This window comes from Bos taurus, chromosome 24 (genome assembly GCF_002263795.3).
Source record: "Bos taurus isolate L1 Dominette 01449 registration number 42190680 breed Hereford chromosome 24, ARS-UCD2.0, whole genome shotgun sequence".
NCBI lineage: Eukaryota > Metazoa > Chordata > Mammalia > Artiodactyla > Bovidae > Bos > Bos taurus.
The window spans coordinates 53,023,430-53,041,006 of NC_037351.1; the positions used below are offsets into that span (position 1 = coordinate 53,023,430).

General features: G+C 40.3%; 1 protein-coding gene and 1 long non-coding RNA gene across 7 annotated transcripts in view; one reads left to right on the plus strand and one right to left on the minus strand.

Moving 5' to 3' along the window:
* DCC (DCC netrin 1 receptor) overlaps positions 1 to 10,511 on the plus strand; it is a 1,296,534-nt gene extending 1,286,023 nt beyond the window's left edge. For both annotated transcript variants that reach the window (XM_059881088.1, XM_059881089.1), the window contains exons 28-29: positions 8,882 to 9,024; positions 10,408 to 10,511. In XM_059881088.1, coding sequence (XP_059737071.1) covers positions 8,882 to 9,024; positions 10,408 to 10,497 — 233 coding nt within the window. In that variant the 3' untranslated portion in view covers positions 10,498 to 10,511. The remainder of the gene's footprint in view (positions 1 to 8,881; positions 9,025 to 10,407) is intronic.
* A 1,077-nt stretch (positions 10,512 to 11,588) lies between these two features.
* Positions 11,589 to 17,577, minus strand: part of LOC132343791 (uncharacterized) — a 324,973-nt gene continuing 318,984 nt past the window's right edge. For 2 of the 5 annotated variants that reach the window (XR_009492752.1, XR_009492755.1), the window contains 3 exons: positions 17,141 to 17,266; positions 12,306 to 14,091; positions 11,589 to 11,678 (listed from right to left, as the gene is read on the minus strand). This is a non-coding gene — a long non-coding RNA (uncharacterized lncRNA). Of the gene's footprint in view, positions 11,679 to 12,305; positions 14,930 to 17,140; positions 17,267 to 17,577 lie in introns of those variants that run through there. The other 3 variants (XR_009492753.1, XR_009492754.1, XR_009492751.1) reach the window with 3 other exon arrangements.

Consider the following 17,577-nt stretch of genomic DNA (forward strand, 5'->3'; position numbering starts at 1 on the left):
TAAAAAATAAAATAGTGAAAGGTATTCTCTCTAAATAGAAAAGCAGCAAGAGTCTATAAGGAAGGGGAAGATTGCAATAGGAAAAGTAAACATATAAAAGGATTGTAGATCCCTTAAAGCCAATACATATATTTTAAAAGAAATTTTTAAAAAAATTGTGGAAGTGATTTTAACTACAAACGTGCATGCTAATTCATTTCTATCATGTCCAGCTTAGTGCAACCATATGGACTTTAAATCTTTGGTAAACAAGATTTAAAGTGGCAACAAATACATACCCATAAATAATTACTTTAAATGCCGCAATCAAAAGATACAGAAGGGAAGACTGGACAATAAAACAAGAACCTACAATATGCTGCCTACAAGAGCCCCACTTTGAAGGTGAAGGACATACCTCTATGGAAAGTGAGGGAGGGAAAAAGACATTTCATTCAAATAGAAATGACAAGAAACCAGGAGTAGGAAGACTCATATGGGACAACAGGGACCTTAAAAACAAAGCCCATAAAGGTAAAGAAGGGCATTATATACTGTTAAAAGGATCAATATACATGCACCCAGTATTGGAGCACCTAAATATGTAAAACAAATACTAGCAGATACACAAGGAGAAACTGATGGTTATACAATAAAAGCAGGAGACTTTAATGCCCCACTGGCATCAATGGACAGGACTCCAGGAAGAGAATCTGTAAGGCAACAGAGATCCGGTACAACAAAACAGTGGTGTATAACCGGGAAGTTTAGAACAGAGAGTGAAAGTCACTCAGTTGTGACCGACTCTTGTGACCCCATGGACTATATAGTCTATGGAATTCTCCAGGCCAGAATACTGGAGTGGGTAGCCTTTCCCTTCTCCAGGGCATCTTCCCAACCCAGGTATCGATCCCAGGTCTCCTGCACTGCAGGCAGATTTTTTACCAGCTCAGCCACAAGGAAATCCCAAGAATACTGGAGTGGGTAGCCTATCCCTTCTCCAGTGGATCTTCCTGACACAGGAATCAAACCAGGGTCTCCTGCATTGCAGGCAGATTCTTTACCAACTGAGCTATGAGGGGAAGCCCTTAGAACAGTAAATCCCTCCATAAAAGAAAACACAGTCTTCCCAAACACACATGGAATGTTCTCTAGGATAGACCACATAGGACACAAAACAAGTCTCAACAGATTTTAAGAGGATGGATATTATTTCAAGCATCTTCTCTGACCACTGTGGCATGAAATTAGAAATGAGAAACAAGAATAGATGGAGACCAACAACATGCTACTAAGAAACCAATGAGCCAAGGATGAAATCAAAGAGAAAATTTTACAAATACTTAAAGACAAATGACAATAAAAACACAACCATACAAAAATCTATGGGATATAGCAAATGCAGTCTTAAGGGTAAAGTTTATAGCAAATACAGCTTCCTCAAAAAACAACCCTGACCTACCACCTAACAGAATTAGAACAACCACAAAACACAAAACCTAAAGTCGACAGAAGGAAGGAAATAATAAATATGAGAGAGGAACTTGAGATTTAAAAACAGAGAAGTTAATGAAACCAAAAGCTGGTTTTGTTGAAAGAATAAACAAAATTGACAAACCTTTGGCCACGCTTACCAAAAATAAATGAGAAGACCAAATAAATGAAATAAGAAATGAAAAGGGAGACATAAAAAGTTATACCATATAAATAAAAATTAATCATTAGGGGATACTATAAACAACTCTACGCCACCAAACTGGACAACCTAGAAGAGACAGAAAAGTTTCTAGAAACATACAGCCCACTAAAACTGAATCAAGAAGAAATAAATAATTTGAACAGACTGATCACTAGAAGTGAAACAACCTATAATTTAAAAAAACTCCATGCAAACAGAAGCCCAGGCCTAGATGGTTTCACTGGGGAATTCTACTAAATAAACATTTAAAAAAGAACTTACGCTGGTTTCTCTCAAACTCTTCCAAGGGTCTGAAGAAAAAGGAACATTCCCAAAATCATTCTTTGCAGCCACCATCATCCTGATACCAAAACCAGACAAAGAAACTACCAAAAAATAAAATTGCAGGCCAGTATCTTTGATCAATATAGATGCAAAAATCCTAATAAAATATTATCAAACTGAATTCAACAACACACAAAATGGACCATACATCATAGTCACGCTGGATTCATGCTAGGATCACAAGGCAAACATATGAAAATCAATCAGATACACCAGTCACAAACCAAAGAAAGATAAAAACCACGTGATCAGCTCAACAGATGCGGGATATATCACAACATAATGAAAGCTATTTATAACAAACCCACAGTTAACATAATACTTAATGGTGAAAACCTGAACACTTTCTCGCTAAAACATGGAACAAGACAAGAATGCCCACTTACCACTTCTACTCAATGTAGTGTTTGAAATTCTAGCTACAGAAATCATACAATAATTAAATATATCCAAATTTTAAGGGAAGAAGTAAAATTGTACTTATATGCAGATGACATGACAATATATGTAGAAAACCCTAAAAACTCCACACAAAAAACAAGTAGAACTAAGTTTAGCAAGGTAGCAGGATACAAGATTAGCATACATAAATCAGTTGCATTTCTTTACACTAACAAATAGCATAAAAAGAAAAAAATTTGTTTATAATCCCTTTTAAAATTGCATCAGAGAAATAAAATATTTAGGAATAAACCTGACCAAGGTGAAAGACTTATACACTGAGAACTATAAAATATTCATAAAAGAAATTGAAGGTTATTTAAAGGAAAGGAAAAACTATTCCATGCTCTTGAGTTGGAAGAACTATTATTATTATTAAAATGGCCAGACTACCCAACACAGTCTACAGATTTAATGTGATCTCTATCAAATTACCCATGACTTTTTTTCCACAAAACTAGAACATATAATACTAAAATTTACATGGAATCATTAAAGGCCAGAATTGCAAAGTGATCCTAAGGGAAAAGAACAAAGCAGGGGACAAAATCCTCCCTGACTGCAGACAACCCTACAAAGTTACGGTAATCAAAATCACATGGCCCTGGCACAGAAACAGATGAATGGATCGCTGAAACAGAAGAGAGAGCCCGTAAATAAACCCTCACACTTTTGGTCAATTAACCTTTGACAAAGGAGCCAAGATACAGTGGGTGAAAGCCAGTTTCTTCAGCAAGTGGTGCTGGGAACGCTGGACAGCTGCATGTAAACCAATGAAGTTATTGGAACACACCCTCACTCCATACCAAAAACTCAAAACAGCTTCAAGACTTAAATATAAGATATGACCCAAAAACCCCTAGATGAGAACAAAGGCAAAACATTCTCTTAGATCAGATCAGATCAGTCAGATCAGTCGCTCAGTCATGTCCGACTCTGCGACCCCATGAATCGCAGCATGCCAGCCCTCCCTGTCCATCACCAACTCCCGGAGTTCACCCACACTCACGTCCATCGAGTCAGTGATGCCATCCAGCCATCTTATCCTCTGTCGTCCCCTTCTCCTCCTGCCCCCAGTCCCTCCCAGCATTAGAGTCTTTTCCAGTGAGTCAACTCTTCGCATGAGGTGGCCAAAGTACTGGAGTTTCAGCTTTAGCATCATTCCTTCCAAAGAAATCCCAGGGCTGATCTCCTTCAGGATGGACTGGTTGGATCTCCTTGCAGTCCAAGGGACTCTCAAGAGTCTTCTTCAACACCACAGTTCAAAAGCATCAATTCTTCGGCGCTCAGCCTTCTTCACACTCCAACTCTCACATCCATACATGACCACAGGAAAAAACATAGCCTTGACTAGACGAACCTTTGTTGGCAAAGTAATGTCTCTGCTTTTGAATATGCTATCTAGGTTGGTCATAACTTTCCTTCCAAGGAGTAAGCGTCTTTTAATTTCATGGCTGCAGTCACCATCTGAAGTGATTTTGGAGCCCAGAAAAATAAAGTCTGACACTGTTTCCACTGTTTCCCCATCTATTTCCCATGAAGTGGTGGGACTGGATGCCGTGATCTTTGTTTTCTGAATGTTGTGCTTTAAGCCAACTTTTTCACTCTCCACTTTCACTTTCATCAAGAGGCTTTTGAGTTCCTCTTCACTTTCTGCCATAAGGGTGGTGTCATCTGCATATCTGAGGTTATTGATATTTCTCCCAGCAATCTTGATTCCAGCTTGTGTTTCTTCCAGTCCAGCATTTCTCATGATGTACTCTGCATATAAGTTAAATAAACAGGATGACAATATACAGCCTTGACGAACTCCTTTTCCTATTTGGAACCAGTCTGTTGTTCCATGTCCAGTTCTAACTGTGGCTTCCTGACCTGCATACAGATTTCTCAAGAGGCAGATCAGGTGTTCTGGTATTCCCATCTCTTTCAGAATTTTCCACAGTTTATTGTGAGGTCAATGTCCCAAAAGAAATAAAAGCAAATATAAACAAGTAGGGCCTAATGAAACTTGTAAGTTTTTGCACAGCAAGGAAAACCAGAAATAAAATGAAAAGACAACTTACAGAAGAAAATATTTACAAATAATGTGACCAAGAAAAGACTCATCTCCAAAATATGCAAACAGTTCATAGAGCTCAATATCAGAGAACCCCAAACAACCTGATCATAAAGTGGGCAGGAGATCTAAATAGACATTTCTCCAAAAAGACACACAGATAGCCAATAGGCACATGAAAATATGTGCAACATCACTAATTATCAGAGAAATGCAAATTAAAACCACAATGAGATATCACTTCAGACCAGTCAGAATGGCCGTGTGCGTATGTGTGTGTTAGTCGCTCAGTCGTGTCCAACTCTTTGCAACCCCATGGACTTTAGTCAGCCAGGCTCTTCTGTCCATGGAATTTTCCAGGCAAGAATACCAGAGTGCGTTGCCATTCCCTTCTCCAGGGCATCTTCCCAACCCAGGGATCGAGCCCAGGTCTCCTGCATTGCTGGCAGATTCTTTACCATCTGAGCCACCAGGGCCATAAAGACTAAAAATAAGAAATGCTGGAGAGGGTGTGGGGAAACTGGAAACCTACGCTATTGGTAGAAATGTAACTTGGTGCAGCCACCATGGGGAACGGTATGGAGGTTTCTTAAAAATTTTTAAATATTGAGTTGCCATATGATCCAGCAGTCCCACTCCTGGGCATAGATCCAGAGAAAACACTACTTCAAAAAGATATACGCACCCCAGTGTTCACTGAAGCTCTGTTCACAATAGCCAGGCCATGGAAGCAACCTAACTGTCTATCGACAGAAGGGATAAAGAAGATGTAGAGCATCTATATAATTACTCAGCCATAAAGAGGAATGAAATAGTGACATTTGCAGCATGGATGGATCTAGAGATTACCATACTAAATGAGGGCAAATACCACAGAATCTTAGATATATGTGGAATCTGAAAAATGATATTAAAAACATATTTATAAACCAGAAACAGATATACAGACATAGAAGACAAACTTAAGGCTACCAAAGTGGAAAGGGGTAGAAGGGAGGGATAAATTTGAGTTTGGCATTAGCATTTATATATATATATATAAAAATTACTATATAAAAATAAACAAGGACCCACTGCATGGCAACAAAGGGAACTATATTCGGTATCTTATAACCTCTAATGGAGAGACTCTGAAAAAGAACATGTGTGTGTGTGCTGGAATCTCTTTGTAGTATACTTAAAACTAGCACGACGCTGTCAATCAACTATAATTTTTAAAGAACTAAAATTTAAAATTCAAAAACTAATTGGATTTCACCATATACCATCAAGAAAATCAAAGTAAAAATTTTAACAAAAAATATTTCCATATAAAGTGTTAATCGTTCAAATGTAGCTGCTCTGGTTCTATTAAGGAAGGACGAGCCAGGAGGTCTTGGAATGTGCTCAGAGGAACGTCTTTCCATGGCAATAAAACTACATTTGGGTTTAATCAGAACATTGTGAACATACTTGAAGGGACTGTAAACACAATTCAGAAAATGGCCTTCACAGTGGGAGCTCCATAGATGCGTTCCCAGGGCTCAGCAGTGCTGCATGAAGACTCCTCTTTAAACTCTGTGCTTTCACTTGTGTGATCATCTACAATATCAATGTGAATTGCACATGTTGCAGTAGCTAGAGAGTACTTTTATAGCATCACTCTGACAGGGTTTTTAGTGCCTGCCTTTGTATTTAGGTTTACAACTAAGTTGGCTGTAGGAACACTGTGTTTCTAGTCAGAGGCCAAAGGAAAAATACAGAGGTAGATTTACTACACAAATGATTTCTTCAGATCCAACGAAGACCAGCTGGTATTATTACATTCTTTGGGAGAATGAAGGTTTGCCAGTTGTTCAACCAGAAAAAAAAACTGATGGTAAAAAATGATCGTGTAAGACAAACTCAAAATGACTTGTGTGACACAGCAGTCAGTACAAAATTTACGTGATTATTTTGTTCTAGCCCATTGACCTCCAGTCTCATTAAATTGATGATCTTAATTTAAATTGTATTATTTGTATAGTACTTTGCTATTCAACTTAAACATGTTTTGGTTTTATAGAATAGGCTTAGAGCTACAAGTTTATAAAAGTTATGCCAAGTTTTATGTTTGTATAAATTTAAATAACACTGTAATAAAAGTAGTTTAAATCAATGCCGAAATTCATTGTTTTCCTCTTTAAATTCAAACATAATTTAACTATAAGAAACTGTAATACAATAAGTAGTTTATACCCTCAAATGACTTATAGTCCTGAACTAGGTTTCATGTTTTTTTTACACTGCTTCTTCAAAAAGCTCATTTAAGTTGGATGGATTAAATCAACATGCCAATGAAAAAAACATTAATGTGTTCAGTGGAGTTTGACAGATCTTGGTAAAAATTCTTACTCTGTCTGCCCTTCTGAAATGTATGAATTTGGGTAAGTTACTTCATTTCTCTTCCCTTTAGCCTCCTCATATATGAACTGGAGATAGGATACTTAGCAGGCTTGTTTTGACAATTAAATCTTATTTTCAATTTATTTATTTTAATTGGAGACTAATTACTTTACAATATTGTAGTGGCTTTCGCCATACATCGATACCAATCAGCCACAGGTGTACATGTGGTCCATCATCCTGAACCCCCTTCCCACCTCCCTCCCTAGTATCCCATCTCTCAGGGTCATCCCAGCGCACCAACCCTGAGCTCCCTGTCTTATGCACTGAACCTGGACTGGCGATCTATTTCACATATGGTAATATACATGTTTCAATGCTATTCTCTCAAATCATCCCACCCTCACCTTCTCCCACAGAGTCCAAAAGTCTGTTAAATCTTATTAACAGCTAGCTCTCTTGGAAAGAGTTACAGGAAATCAGCAACTTTAAATACATCATCTTATTAGTCCTCACAAATTATTATTTCTATTTTATAGATGAAGAAACAGGCAAGAGAAATTAGGTTAGTTGAGCAAGGAATTACACAGGTAGAATGTATAGTTAGGCTTTCCAGGACCTGAATTCAGATTCAGTTGGTAAGTCCCAAATTCTTCCCTACTATGCTATTGCCTAAAATGAAGTAAACTTTTTAGCACAAGTCTAGAGCTTAGTAGGAGTTCCACAAATATTAGTATTTCCTTTCTTAATAAGATGATTCTTACTTCTCCTGTCTATATCTCTTCTCATATGAGTTACCAAAAACTTAAGATCACCCTCTAGTGACAAATGATTCTAACTGCAGACTTTTCAGCCTTGGTTTAAGAAAAATGGTGATTGAATATAAATATGAAGGAATTAGATGCTAGGCCAAAATGTGTGAGAAAATGTGTGCTGGATGGGGTTTAGCATTTATAAATTGCTAGCTTCCTAGATGGTTTGCATTCTTCCTTTTCTAATAAGCAAAAATCCCCTATTTATCTGATAGTAAAATAACTTTTGAGTTTTATTAACTAGATTACATTTTTGAAAGTATGGTCAAAATAACTTCCCCCCCCCCAAAATATACAGTATGTCACTGGGATCATTTGAACTTGAATAGCATCATTCATTATAGAAGAGAACTGAGGCAAACATTGTAATAGCTTCAATGCCTTCTATGCTAAGGCCTTGGTTCCGATACTAAACATGACAAAAGACCTTAGGTATAGAGGTATACTAGCTGATTTGATACACGCCTTTATAGAATTTGTATTTTAGACTATAGGGAAAAATTATACTTGCTGCTATGTGTTAAGCAGAATTTATAAGGCAAATTTTAGACCCTAAAATAAAAGGTAGCCATTGTTTGTAGCAGACTGAAATGTAATTTGTAGAAACTCAGCAGTTATTCAAATGACTTTCATGAGCATTAGAATGTGTTTCATTGAGAGAAACTATACTGATCAGGACAGAATCGTATCTTTTTTTTTTCTTTTCCAGCAGAAAATATTCAGTCAGGTTAGCCATAAAGAACTGTTTGGCACTGTAACATCTAAGGCTCTGCAGATCAGAGCAACCATCTCTTCTAACTGTGTGAGTGTTCCTTGGTACTTGTTAAACAGTGAATGGCTTGTACAGGTGGTTGAGGACAGGGCTGTCTGGCCCAAAGCTGCGACCGGCCCCAGCTGAGCCGGCCTGACACTTATACCTTATGACAAACATTCCACAGGTCCCACGCAACCTTTCACAGGGATATCCGAAATGCACTCGCAATGACATATGACTGGTGGAGCTTCATCTGGAGAGGCCTAATCAGGATTTGTCTTCCATTCAGGAGAAATAAAATGAGCCCATTCATGTGTCAGAACTCATCTCTTGACTACAGGATGAACAATAGCCTAAAGGCAATGCCAACCCACTGGATTTGGCTTACACACTTGTGAGATTGTTCCAGAATGTTTTACATAGTACTTTCCTCACTCTGTTTTCTATTTTAGGGCCTACTCTTCCCAAGACTCATGTTAAAACAGCCTCTCTTGGGTTGGCTGGAAAGGCAAGATCTCCTTTGCTTCCTGTATCTGTGCCAACAGCCCCTGAAGTGTCTGAGGAGAGCCACAAACCAACGGAGGATCCAGCCAACGTAAGGCCATCCTTGAAATTCATGGGGGCAGTGCTGTGCAAAGCAGTCTAAGCCATCCAGCCCTCTCCATTAAGCCCAGGCCCTCACTGTTCTTACTGTTGGTTTAGTTCTGTTTTCCTGCACTTGAATATGAAGAGAAAAAACTTTATGAAAAAAAATTACATCAAGGATCTAGTTATATGAAAAAAATCATTGATACTTAAAGGCAATCTTTATACATACAAGCTGATAGCAACATATTGAGTGACTTTACATACATACACACACACACGTGTGTATATACATATATATAAATACACACGTGTGTCTATATACACACTGTCATCACTATCCCATAGAAATACGATGTGAACCACACAGGTTAAAACTCCCTAGGAGTCACATGAAAAGATGTGCAAATAAATAGGTGAGATTAATTTTAATGATATATTTTTATCTAACCCATATAGATATTATCACTTCAACATGCGATATTAAAAAATTATCATTAAGATATTTACTTTTTTTGTACTAAGTGCTCAGAATATGATGTATATTTTATATGTACAACACATCTCAATTTAGGCTATTCACATTTCAAAACCCCAGGTGCTACTTTTGACTTGAGGTTGCTGTATTGGACAATGAGATCTAGATTATTCAAGAAAAACAACCCAGACAACTATGACATCATTTGGGGAAAGCAGTAACAAAACTAATCACCTCACTGCAACCTCCCTTTTCATATATAGGGCCAGTCTTTTGAGCCAAAGTGGCTCTTTTCAATCCTTGTTCATCTCTGAAGATAACACAGTAAATGACCAGATCATTTACTGGCAGGCTGAAATTCCTGTAGGAAGGTACCATCTGCAACCTGTTTAATACCACGAGGTCAAGTTCCCACAAAAAAAAATGATTATGTGGTATTACAAAGGAAAGCTGCTTATGTAAATTCTGTTTATAGCCTGATGGACAAGAAAAGTAACTAACATACTCAATATCTACCATGTGCTGAACTCACAGGATGCTCAGAATAGCCTTTGAAAAAGATATAATCATCATCATTTTATACCTGAAAACTACACATCAGAGAGGTTTACTAACTCGTCCAAGATCACATAGCTAGTAATTGGTAGAACTTGATTTGAAACAAGATTTTGTTTTCAACACTGAAGCCTCCTCACAGGGAGGAAGCTGGTGAAATAGCACACAGGCCTTCGTCACTGCCTCTTTTATGACCAGTGTCTTCATCCAGTGATCATATGCTGAGTGAAGCCCCTGGGCTATGGGCCACTGTGTCATGCATGAGAATGCACAGTGAAATGATCAGAGATGGCCCCCCCTTACAAAAGGAAGGCACCGACATTCACCTGCACTAATCCTTTGCTCTCATTCTCTCTCTAGGTGTATGAACAGGATGATCTGAGTGAACAAATGGCAAGTTTGGAAGGGCTGATGAAGCAGCTTAACGCTATCACAGGCTCGGCCTTTTAACACGCATCGCTGAATTGATGAGCTGAATTTTCGGGGACCTCTGCAGCATTACCAGTTACCCATGAACAGCACACCTGTATCCAAGAACACTAACCAGTGTACAGGTCAACCGTCAAGACCACTCACTCCTGGAAGATCCTGAAGCAGTTCCGAAGGAAGAAGCAGTCCTTCCTTCTTGGGCATCAGGAGTTTCAAAATGAGGACTCTGGGGTCCCTTAACAAAAGCAAAGATACGTCTTCACTGCAATGTCAAAGCTGAAGCTGCGAGGATACTCGTGGGCCTTTGCCACTGCAGTGACCTCACTGTCATGACGAATACTTAACGCTCTTCATCAAGGCCTGTCAGTTTCTCCTAATGTGTGGGTCTAGTCTTACAAAAGGCAAGTGCATTATTGAAGCCTGTACCCTGCCACGGCAAACCAGTGCAAGCTCACTATTTTGTTTTCGAATTTAAAGTACAGAGCACCCATGGGAACTTTCTCACCAAAGGATTGGATGTTTTTCTGACAGCACAAAAAAAGTAAGCGAGCAAACAGAAGGTGTACATTCTGTACCGCGGTCACACTTGCACAGGTGCTGGGTATCAGCAAGTGGCTGTGAAATTCACCCATGTTAGCAAGGTATCTGTAAATCCACCCTTGGTTAACACTGATGTCTGGAGAACAGGAACATTTAAAAATCTCCAGCGAGGGGCATGCTGCCAACCACCAGTCCATTCCCTGAAGGAGGATACAACATGCAATCTTCTCAGACACGTGGTAATTATGAGCTTAAAACTTCTAACAGGACACTGTTCAATCTGGGTGGCTTTTGTGCCATCCCACACTGTGATGATATTTCAAACTTCACCAAGTCCGTCTCCCTCAGAAGTCTGGCTGGAAGAGTTCTCCTCTCCACCCCATCCTGCCCTGAGTCCTCCTTGGCAGCCAGCCCTGGGCAGGTGGCCAGCTCCACACATTCCATGCCACCCCCTAGCCCCAATCTACCTTCCTGAAACCCTCTGTGGATGTGGCAGACCCATACCATCCGAGGAAGGGAAGGAAAATGGAAGGCAGTTTCAAACAGTACCTTCTCTTGCGTGATGTCTCTTCCACCAACAGGGTCCTCACTGACTCAGAGCAGGCAGTGTTGGTGAGTGGCGACCGCCAGGCTTGTTGTCAAGGAAACCTTCTGTACCACACCTGCCCAGAGTCAGAGAGGAACGGGGGGAAGACATCACTTGACACTTCTGACACATCACCCTAAATCTGGTGGATGCTCTTTAAAAACTGCATCTTCATTGTGAGCTAGAACCTTAAACTCCTATTGCCGTGTTTATCTACAGCTTGCAACTAGGTGAAATTAAAAACATTGTGTGTGCACCCTTTTAGTTTCTGAATTTGCAGCTGCAAATTTGGAGTTAATCCATTTGTGCAGCTGAATCGCCAAAAGGGAGCCCGTTTGCATATTTATCTGTTAGGCAACTTGAAAACCCAATAAGAGGGTTTCAGCTGAATTATTCCTTTCAGCTCTGCCTTTGATTTCAAGCTTGAGTAGGTCATAATTTTAAAAGAGCATGGAAGGAATAGGATCTTTACAACCTAATAGCTCCTTTTATTAGGTGGGTAATTATATATGAATCCCTGAATGAAATATTTTGAGCAAAATGGCACTGTAACAGAAGTAATAATTCAGATTATTTTTTTACAGTTTTATGTCGGGAAGGAAATCTGATGTCAAAGAGAGGGCTTGTTCAAATGGTTCATTAGAAAGTCCGGTCCATTTGTGAAATCATTCCTTCAATAAGAGTGCTTGTTCAATTTACTTACATTTTCATGAAGTCCTTCTGAAGAGCTATGTGACGTTATCCTCTGGGGCAGATAACTCTTATTCAACATCTAAACACTTAGGCAAACAACACTCCACTGACCTGGAACAAGGCATTTCATAACATAATATTGAGTCTTACAAAAAATAATCCATGACATCAGGGGGAAAAAACAGTTCATTAGCCCACCTTACCCTCTCAAGGTCCTAGGATGGCTTTTCTTTTCTAATCCTCACAAACACGGAACATTCTCTGAAGGCATCTGACATCCAAGGAGAGTCATCCTGAGGGTCCAGGTAGGAATGAGCTGTAAATCTTGCAGATTTCAGGGACTAGTCATGTCTTCAATCTGTATTCTGTATCTGCACAATCAAGAGAACTAGCATTTTTACAACATTTCAAACTCCTCTAGTCAAAGTCATTGATCTTAGGAGATACATTTTTTAAACACATGAAAATATACAGTATATGATTTCAGCATGCTCTTGAAACTGTCTTCATAAACACACCCAATGCTCTATCTTAGTAACTGGCAATGCTAATAAGTCTTAGCTCCATGCAAGGAATATATGGTAGAATCCATTTACATTCTCACAAGAGGCTTTTGGGAGATTGGCCCAATGGTTTGAACATGACTTCACTGCAACTCTGTACAACCCTGCTCCCTGTTCTCTCAGATAGTTCACGTGTGTGTACAACTGCCTGCCCAAGTGTACAGGTAACTTTCTAATTTCCCGGTCTCCTGATCTCTTGACAAGAAGAAATCTGTGAATAGTGTAAGATAACCTTTGTTTTGCTCTTACTCTGAGTCTAGTTCATGACAAACAGGGCTCTTTAAGCTCATAAATCTCTCTGATTCCCGTGGGGTGATGCTTGACAGCCAACCAGCAGCTCTGCCACCAGGAGTCATTTCTCCCTGAAAAAGAAGAAAATAAAACTTGGCAGAGCATGCTCAGACCCCGCCCCCGAAACCTCCCGCTCTGCTGAACTGTCAGGCATAAGCCGCCTCTTGAAAAAGCTTGGTATGTTTCTTTGGTATTTCATGCTGATAAGAAAGCTATTTACTTTCCTCTAGGAAGTTCTGCATTTGAGAAACTCACAAAAATGCAGATAGCTCAAGATGCACAGAACACTTGGAGGATGCTCTAGCCAAAAGTTAAATAGTTCTTAGTGACTCAGTCTCAATAAGAAACCAGTCACAGCTCTTTATAGAACAGAGCTATAAGCTTCTAGAGCATTTAAATAATGGAACTTTACATTTGAATATTATAAAGTGCACATACAATTGAACAAGCTGGAAAAAAATCAAGCGAGGGCAGGGATATAGGAGGTGAATTTATGAAGGCTAGGAGGGGTTGGGTATAACATTATTCTCTTCAAAATAAGGGTCATTCCCAGTGGCGTACATGTTTCCGCCCCTTGCATTGGGTAAGACCTATGAAGGCCCAGCACTGGTGTGTCATTCCAGACATGTGGAAACTATAATGTTGGGCACGCATTGGCCTTTCCCATAAAGAATCTAAGTACAGGTCTTTCTGGAAGCCTTCATAGTCTGTGCTTGAAAATGGTTACTCTTTCCTAGTTACCCTTGTGATACAACTATTGACCCTGTTTAAAGAAACAGTTGAAGGTCTTCTCCAAACATAACAGAGTGTCTCGCACGTGGCTGCTGAACTGACATTCTAACCACCCCATCCCCCCAAAAAAGCCTCTAAAGCAATCCCCTTACCTTTTATATAAAAAGCTGTGTTCCAGACTGACGCCTTGTAATTTTAGAATGTCCATTTCTAGTTCATGAGAGAGAGAAAAAGAAAATAGAATAACTCCCTAGTTTGACACATGTTTATCAAAAACAAAACTGTCAGAACTTTAAAATAGATGCAGAATGCAGTCGCTTTCCCTTCCTGGACCAATTTACTTCATCTAAATGCAGACCATCCCTAAGGCCAGAGGTTAATATCTTCACATGTTTATCACCCACATACACAAGAGAGAACCCCCAACAGTCCAGAGCAGCAGGGCAGTCGGTCATACACTCAAACCTACTATCTCTTTCTAAATATTTTCAAAGCAACGTTTGACTTAAAATAATTTGTATTTCTCTGGTAACTTTCAGAAGTCACTTTCCTAGTGTACAGAAAAGCTTTTCACCTGATTTCCAATTAAGTCAGACTTTGGAAAAAATCATAGATGTTTTGTATGCTACTCCACTGCATTCGAAAACACATGCTAGCCCATGCGTCAGTGTAACTTGCTATTGAAATACCTGCTTCCAAAATGTCCTGATTCTGAAAAGAAATGCCTGAGTATTTCCAGGTCAGTGAGATCAGACGGAAGCGCACACACTAAGACTGTATCTGGGCTCTCCATTGCCTCTCTTGGGTAACGTTCCCTTGCTGGATTTCTGCTGCACTCTCTGAAGGACTTCTCCTGCTCTCAGTAGAGAGCCTCTGTACATTGTATGCTCTGATTTTTTGTTGGTTGGAGAGCAACAGCAAAACTCTACAAGATGTTGCGAACACAGATACATGGGCCAAGGGATCTCAGTGTGTGCTGAACGTGTGTTCTCAGATGCAAGAAAGGAAGGTTAGGGAGGAGGAGACATGCTGTTTTTTTAATTACTGTAGGGTAAACCTGACAATTCAGAACTTTGTGAATTGTCAGCTTGTTTGGGGGGGTGGGGGGCTGGGGGGGTGGGTCTGGGGTGTACTTTTTATAAGTAATATTTAATTTATTATTTAGAGTGGCTTCTTTTTTGGATAATTTATGATACAAAGGGAGACCTGGTTGGGAATCTAGATATGGCTGTTAAAGCTGCAGTGTTCCATAGCTTAGAGGCACCACTTTGGACATGAATTGTCCACTGCTGAGTATGAGGGTATGCCCAGGCAAAGCCCCCACTGAATTTCCATCATCACCGCCTTCTCCCTTGCCAGGGTCATTCAAACTTGAGTACCACCAAACCTACAATATTCCGATGGCATTTTTCAGATCAAATGCTACTCATTCTCTCCAAGGGCTTTGCGATTCAAATTGTTAGTGTGTTAGTGGTAGGTTTATTTGGTAGAAGTGGGTATACTACAGCTTTAACTAGCCTTAGTGGAAAAAAGAAAGTTTTTGTTGCTACAAAATGCCTTTTAATTTCAAAAAAAGAAAAAAAAAGGTATTTTGAGCCCACAAAGAGTTTCTTTAAATTGTCAGACTCTAGCATTGTTAACCAAATTAGACTAGTGATCGCAATATTTAAGTGTAAATCTTGTTCTATGAGAAAGGAAACTTGCTTACAGTTTAAAACAATGACTGTTTCTACACAAATCTTGTATACTACTACACGAGGAAAAAGGGGTTTTGTAATCACTGTAGAACAGTCTCATATTCATTTTTTATAGAAATGTTATTCCAATGGTGCATTTTTTTGTTTAATAAATAAAGTTTTGATACAAAGTTCTTCCTCCGTGTTCTTTATATCAAACGACTGATATGAAATGAGCACACCCCAACCCCTGCCTGTCTGCGTTCTTCCTCCTCAGGACACGTGCTGCCTTTTTGGACATGTGGATCAGGGACGGTCGGAGGAGCCTGGAGGGTTACAGTCTGTGGGCTCGGACACGCCTTAGGAACTAAAGGACAGAACAGCAGAGACTGTCAGTCCTCTGGCACATCCCTTTAGATGTTTCTGCTGTTTCAAGCACACGTCCAGTAAGGTTTCTATCCCAACAGCCAACACCCAGGTCTGCTAGAAGGTTGCCCTCCCATTGCCAGAATTTGCTTTTTTGCCTACACACACAGGAGACCTGTGAATTCCAGATCAGATAGATCTTACCAATACTGTTAAATGCAAGCCCCCATGCCCTGACTGAGACAACTCTGTAGTGTAAGCCAACTTATTTCCAGAGCCTCAGGCAGGACTGAACCAAAGTGACTCAGTGGGGACTCAGTGGGGACACAGAGATGCATGGCTGCGTGCTTAGTCACTAAGTCGGGTCTGACTCTCTGAGACCTCTGTGGACTGCAGCCTGCCAGGCTCCTCTGTCCAAGAGATTCCCAAGGCAAGAATACTAGTGCAGTTGGCATTTCCTTCAGGGGAATCTTCCAGACTCAGGGATCAAGCTCACATCTCCTGCATCACCTGCATTGGCAGGAGAATTCTTTATCACTGAGGCACCTGGGGAGCCCCCTGTGGGGAGATACTGCTCCACAATATTGCACCCTAGAAGTGGCACCCATGTTTGGCTCATCTCCTTTCTCTTTCCGTCTTCTCCCATCCCACTAGTGATTTCCCCTGGGAGCACTTCATGATAACCCACTTTTACACAAATCTTCACATCAAGGACTTTTCAAGGGACTTAACCCAAGACAACTGGGAGAAGGCAATGGCAACCCACTCCAGTACTCTTGCCTGGAAAATCCCATGGGTGGAGGAGCCTGGTAGGCTGCAGTCCATGGGGTTGCTAAGAGTCGGACACGACTGAGCGACTTCCCTTTCACTTTTCACTTTCATGCGTTGGAGAAGGAAATGGCAACCCACTCCAGTGTTCTTGCCTGGAGAACCCCAGGGCTGCCGTCTATGGGGTCACACAGAGTCGGACACAACTGAAGCGACTTAGCAGCAGCAGCAGCAACCCAAGACAAAGACCCTAATTTTGTACCCACAGCAACACACCAAAACCAAATAAGTATGATACTCTCTATCCTCGAGATATTTCGTTCCTACTGTGTCAACATGGGGACATATATGCACTGAAAAATATATTGCTGTGAGTACTAAAGGATCAAGTTTAGGCATATAATCTATTCTTTAAGAGAAAATGATGGATTAGTAAAAGGTTTACTCACTCTTTGGGGTAAGCAAAGAACTACTTAGTGAGTTTCCTTGCAGACCATGCATCACCAGTGACAGGACAGGTGGGGTTTTAAAGGCCACCAGCTCTTCTCAGCTTCTTCGACTCATAATCATTCCACCTAAACAAACAAACAAGAATATGATTAAGATCACTAGAGAAGCTGGAACCCTTGAGCATCGGCAGTTGGAATAGAATCTGGGGCAGTTACTGCGGAAGACTGTATGGTGGTTCCTCAGCGTTAAACACAGAACCACTGCTGTTGCTGTTCAGTGTCCAAATTGTGTCCAACTCTTTTGGGACCCCATGGACTGTGACTCGCCAGGCTCTTCTGTCCATGCGATTTCCCAGGCAAGAACACTGGAGTGGGTTACCATTTCCTTCTCCAGGGGCTCTTCCTGACCCAGGGATCAAACCTGTGCCTCCTGTATT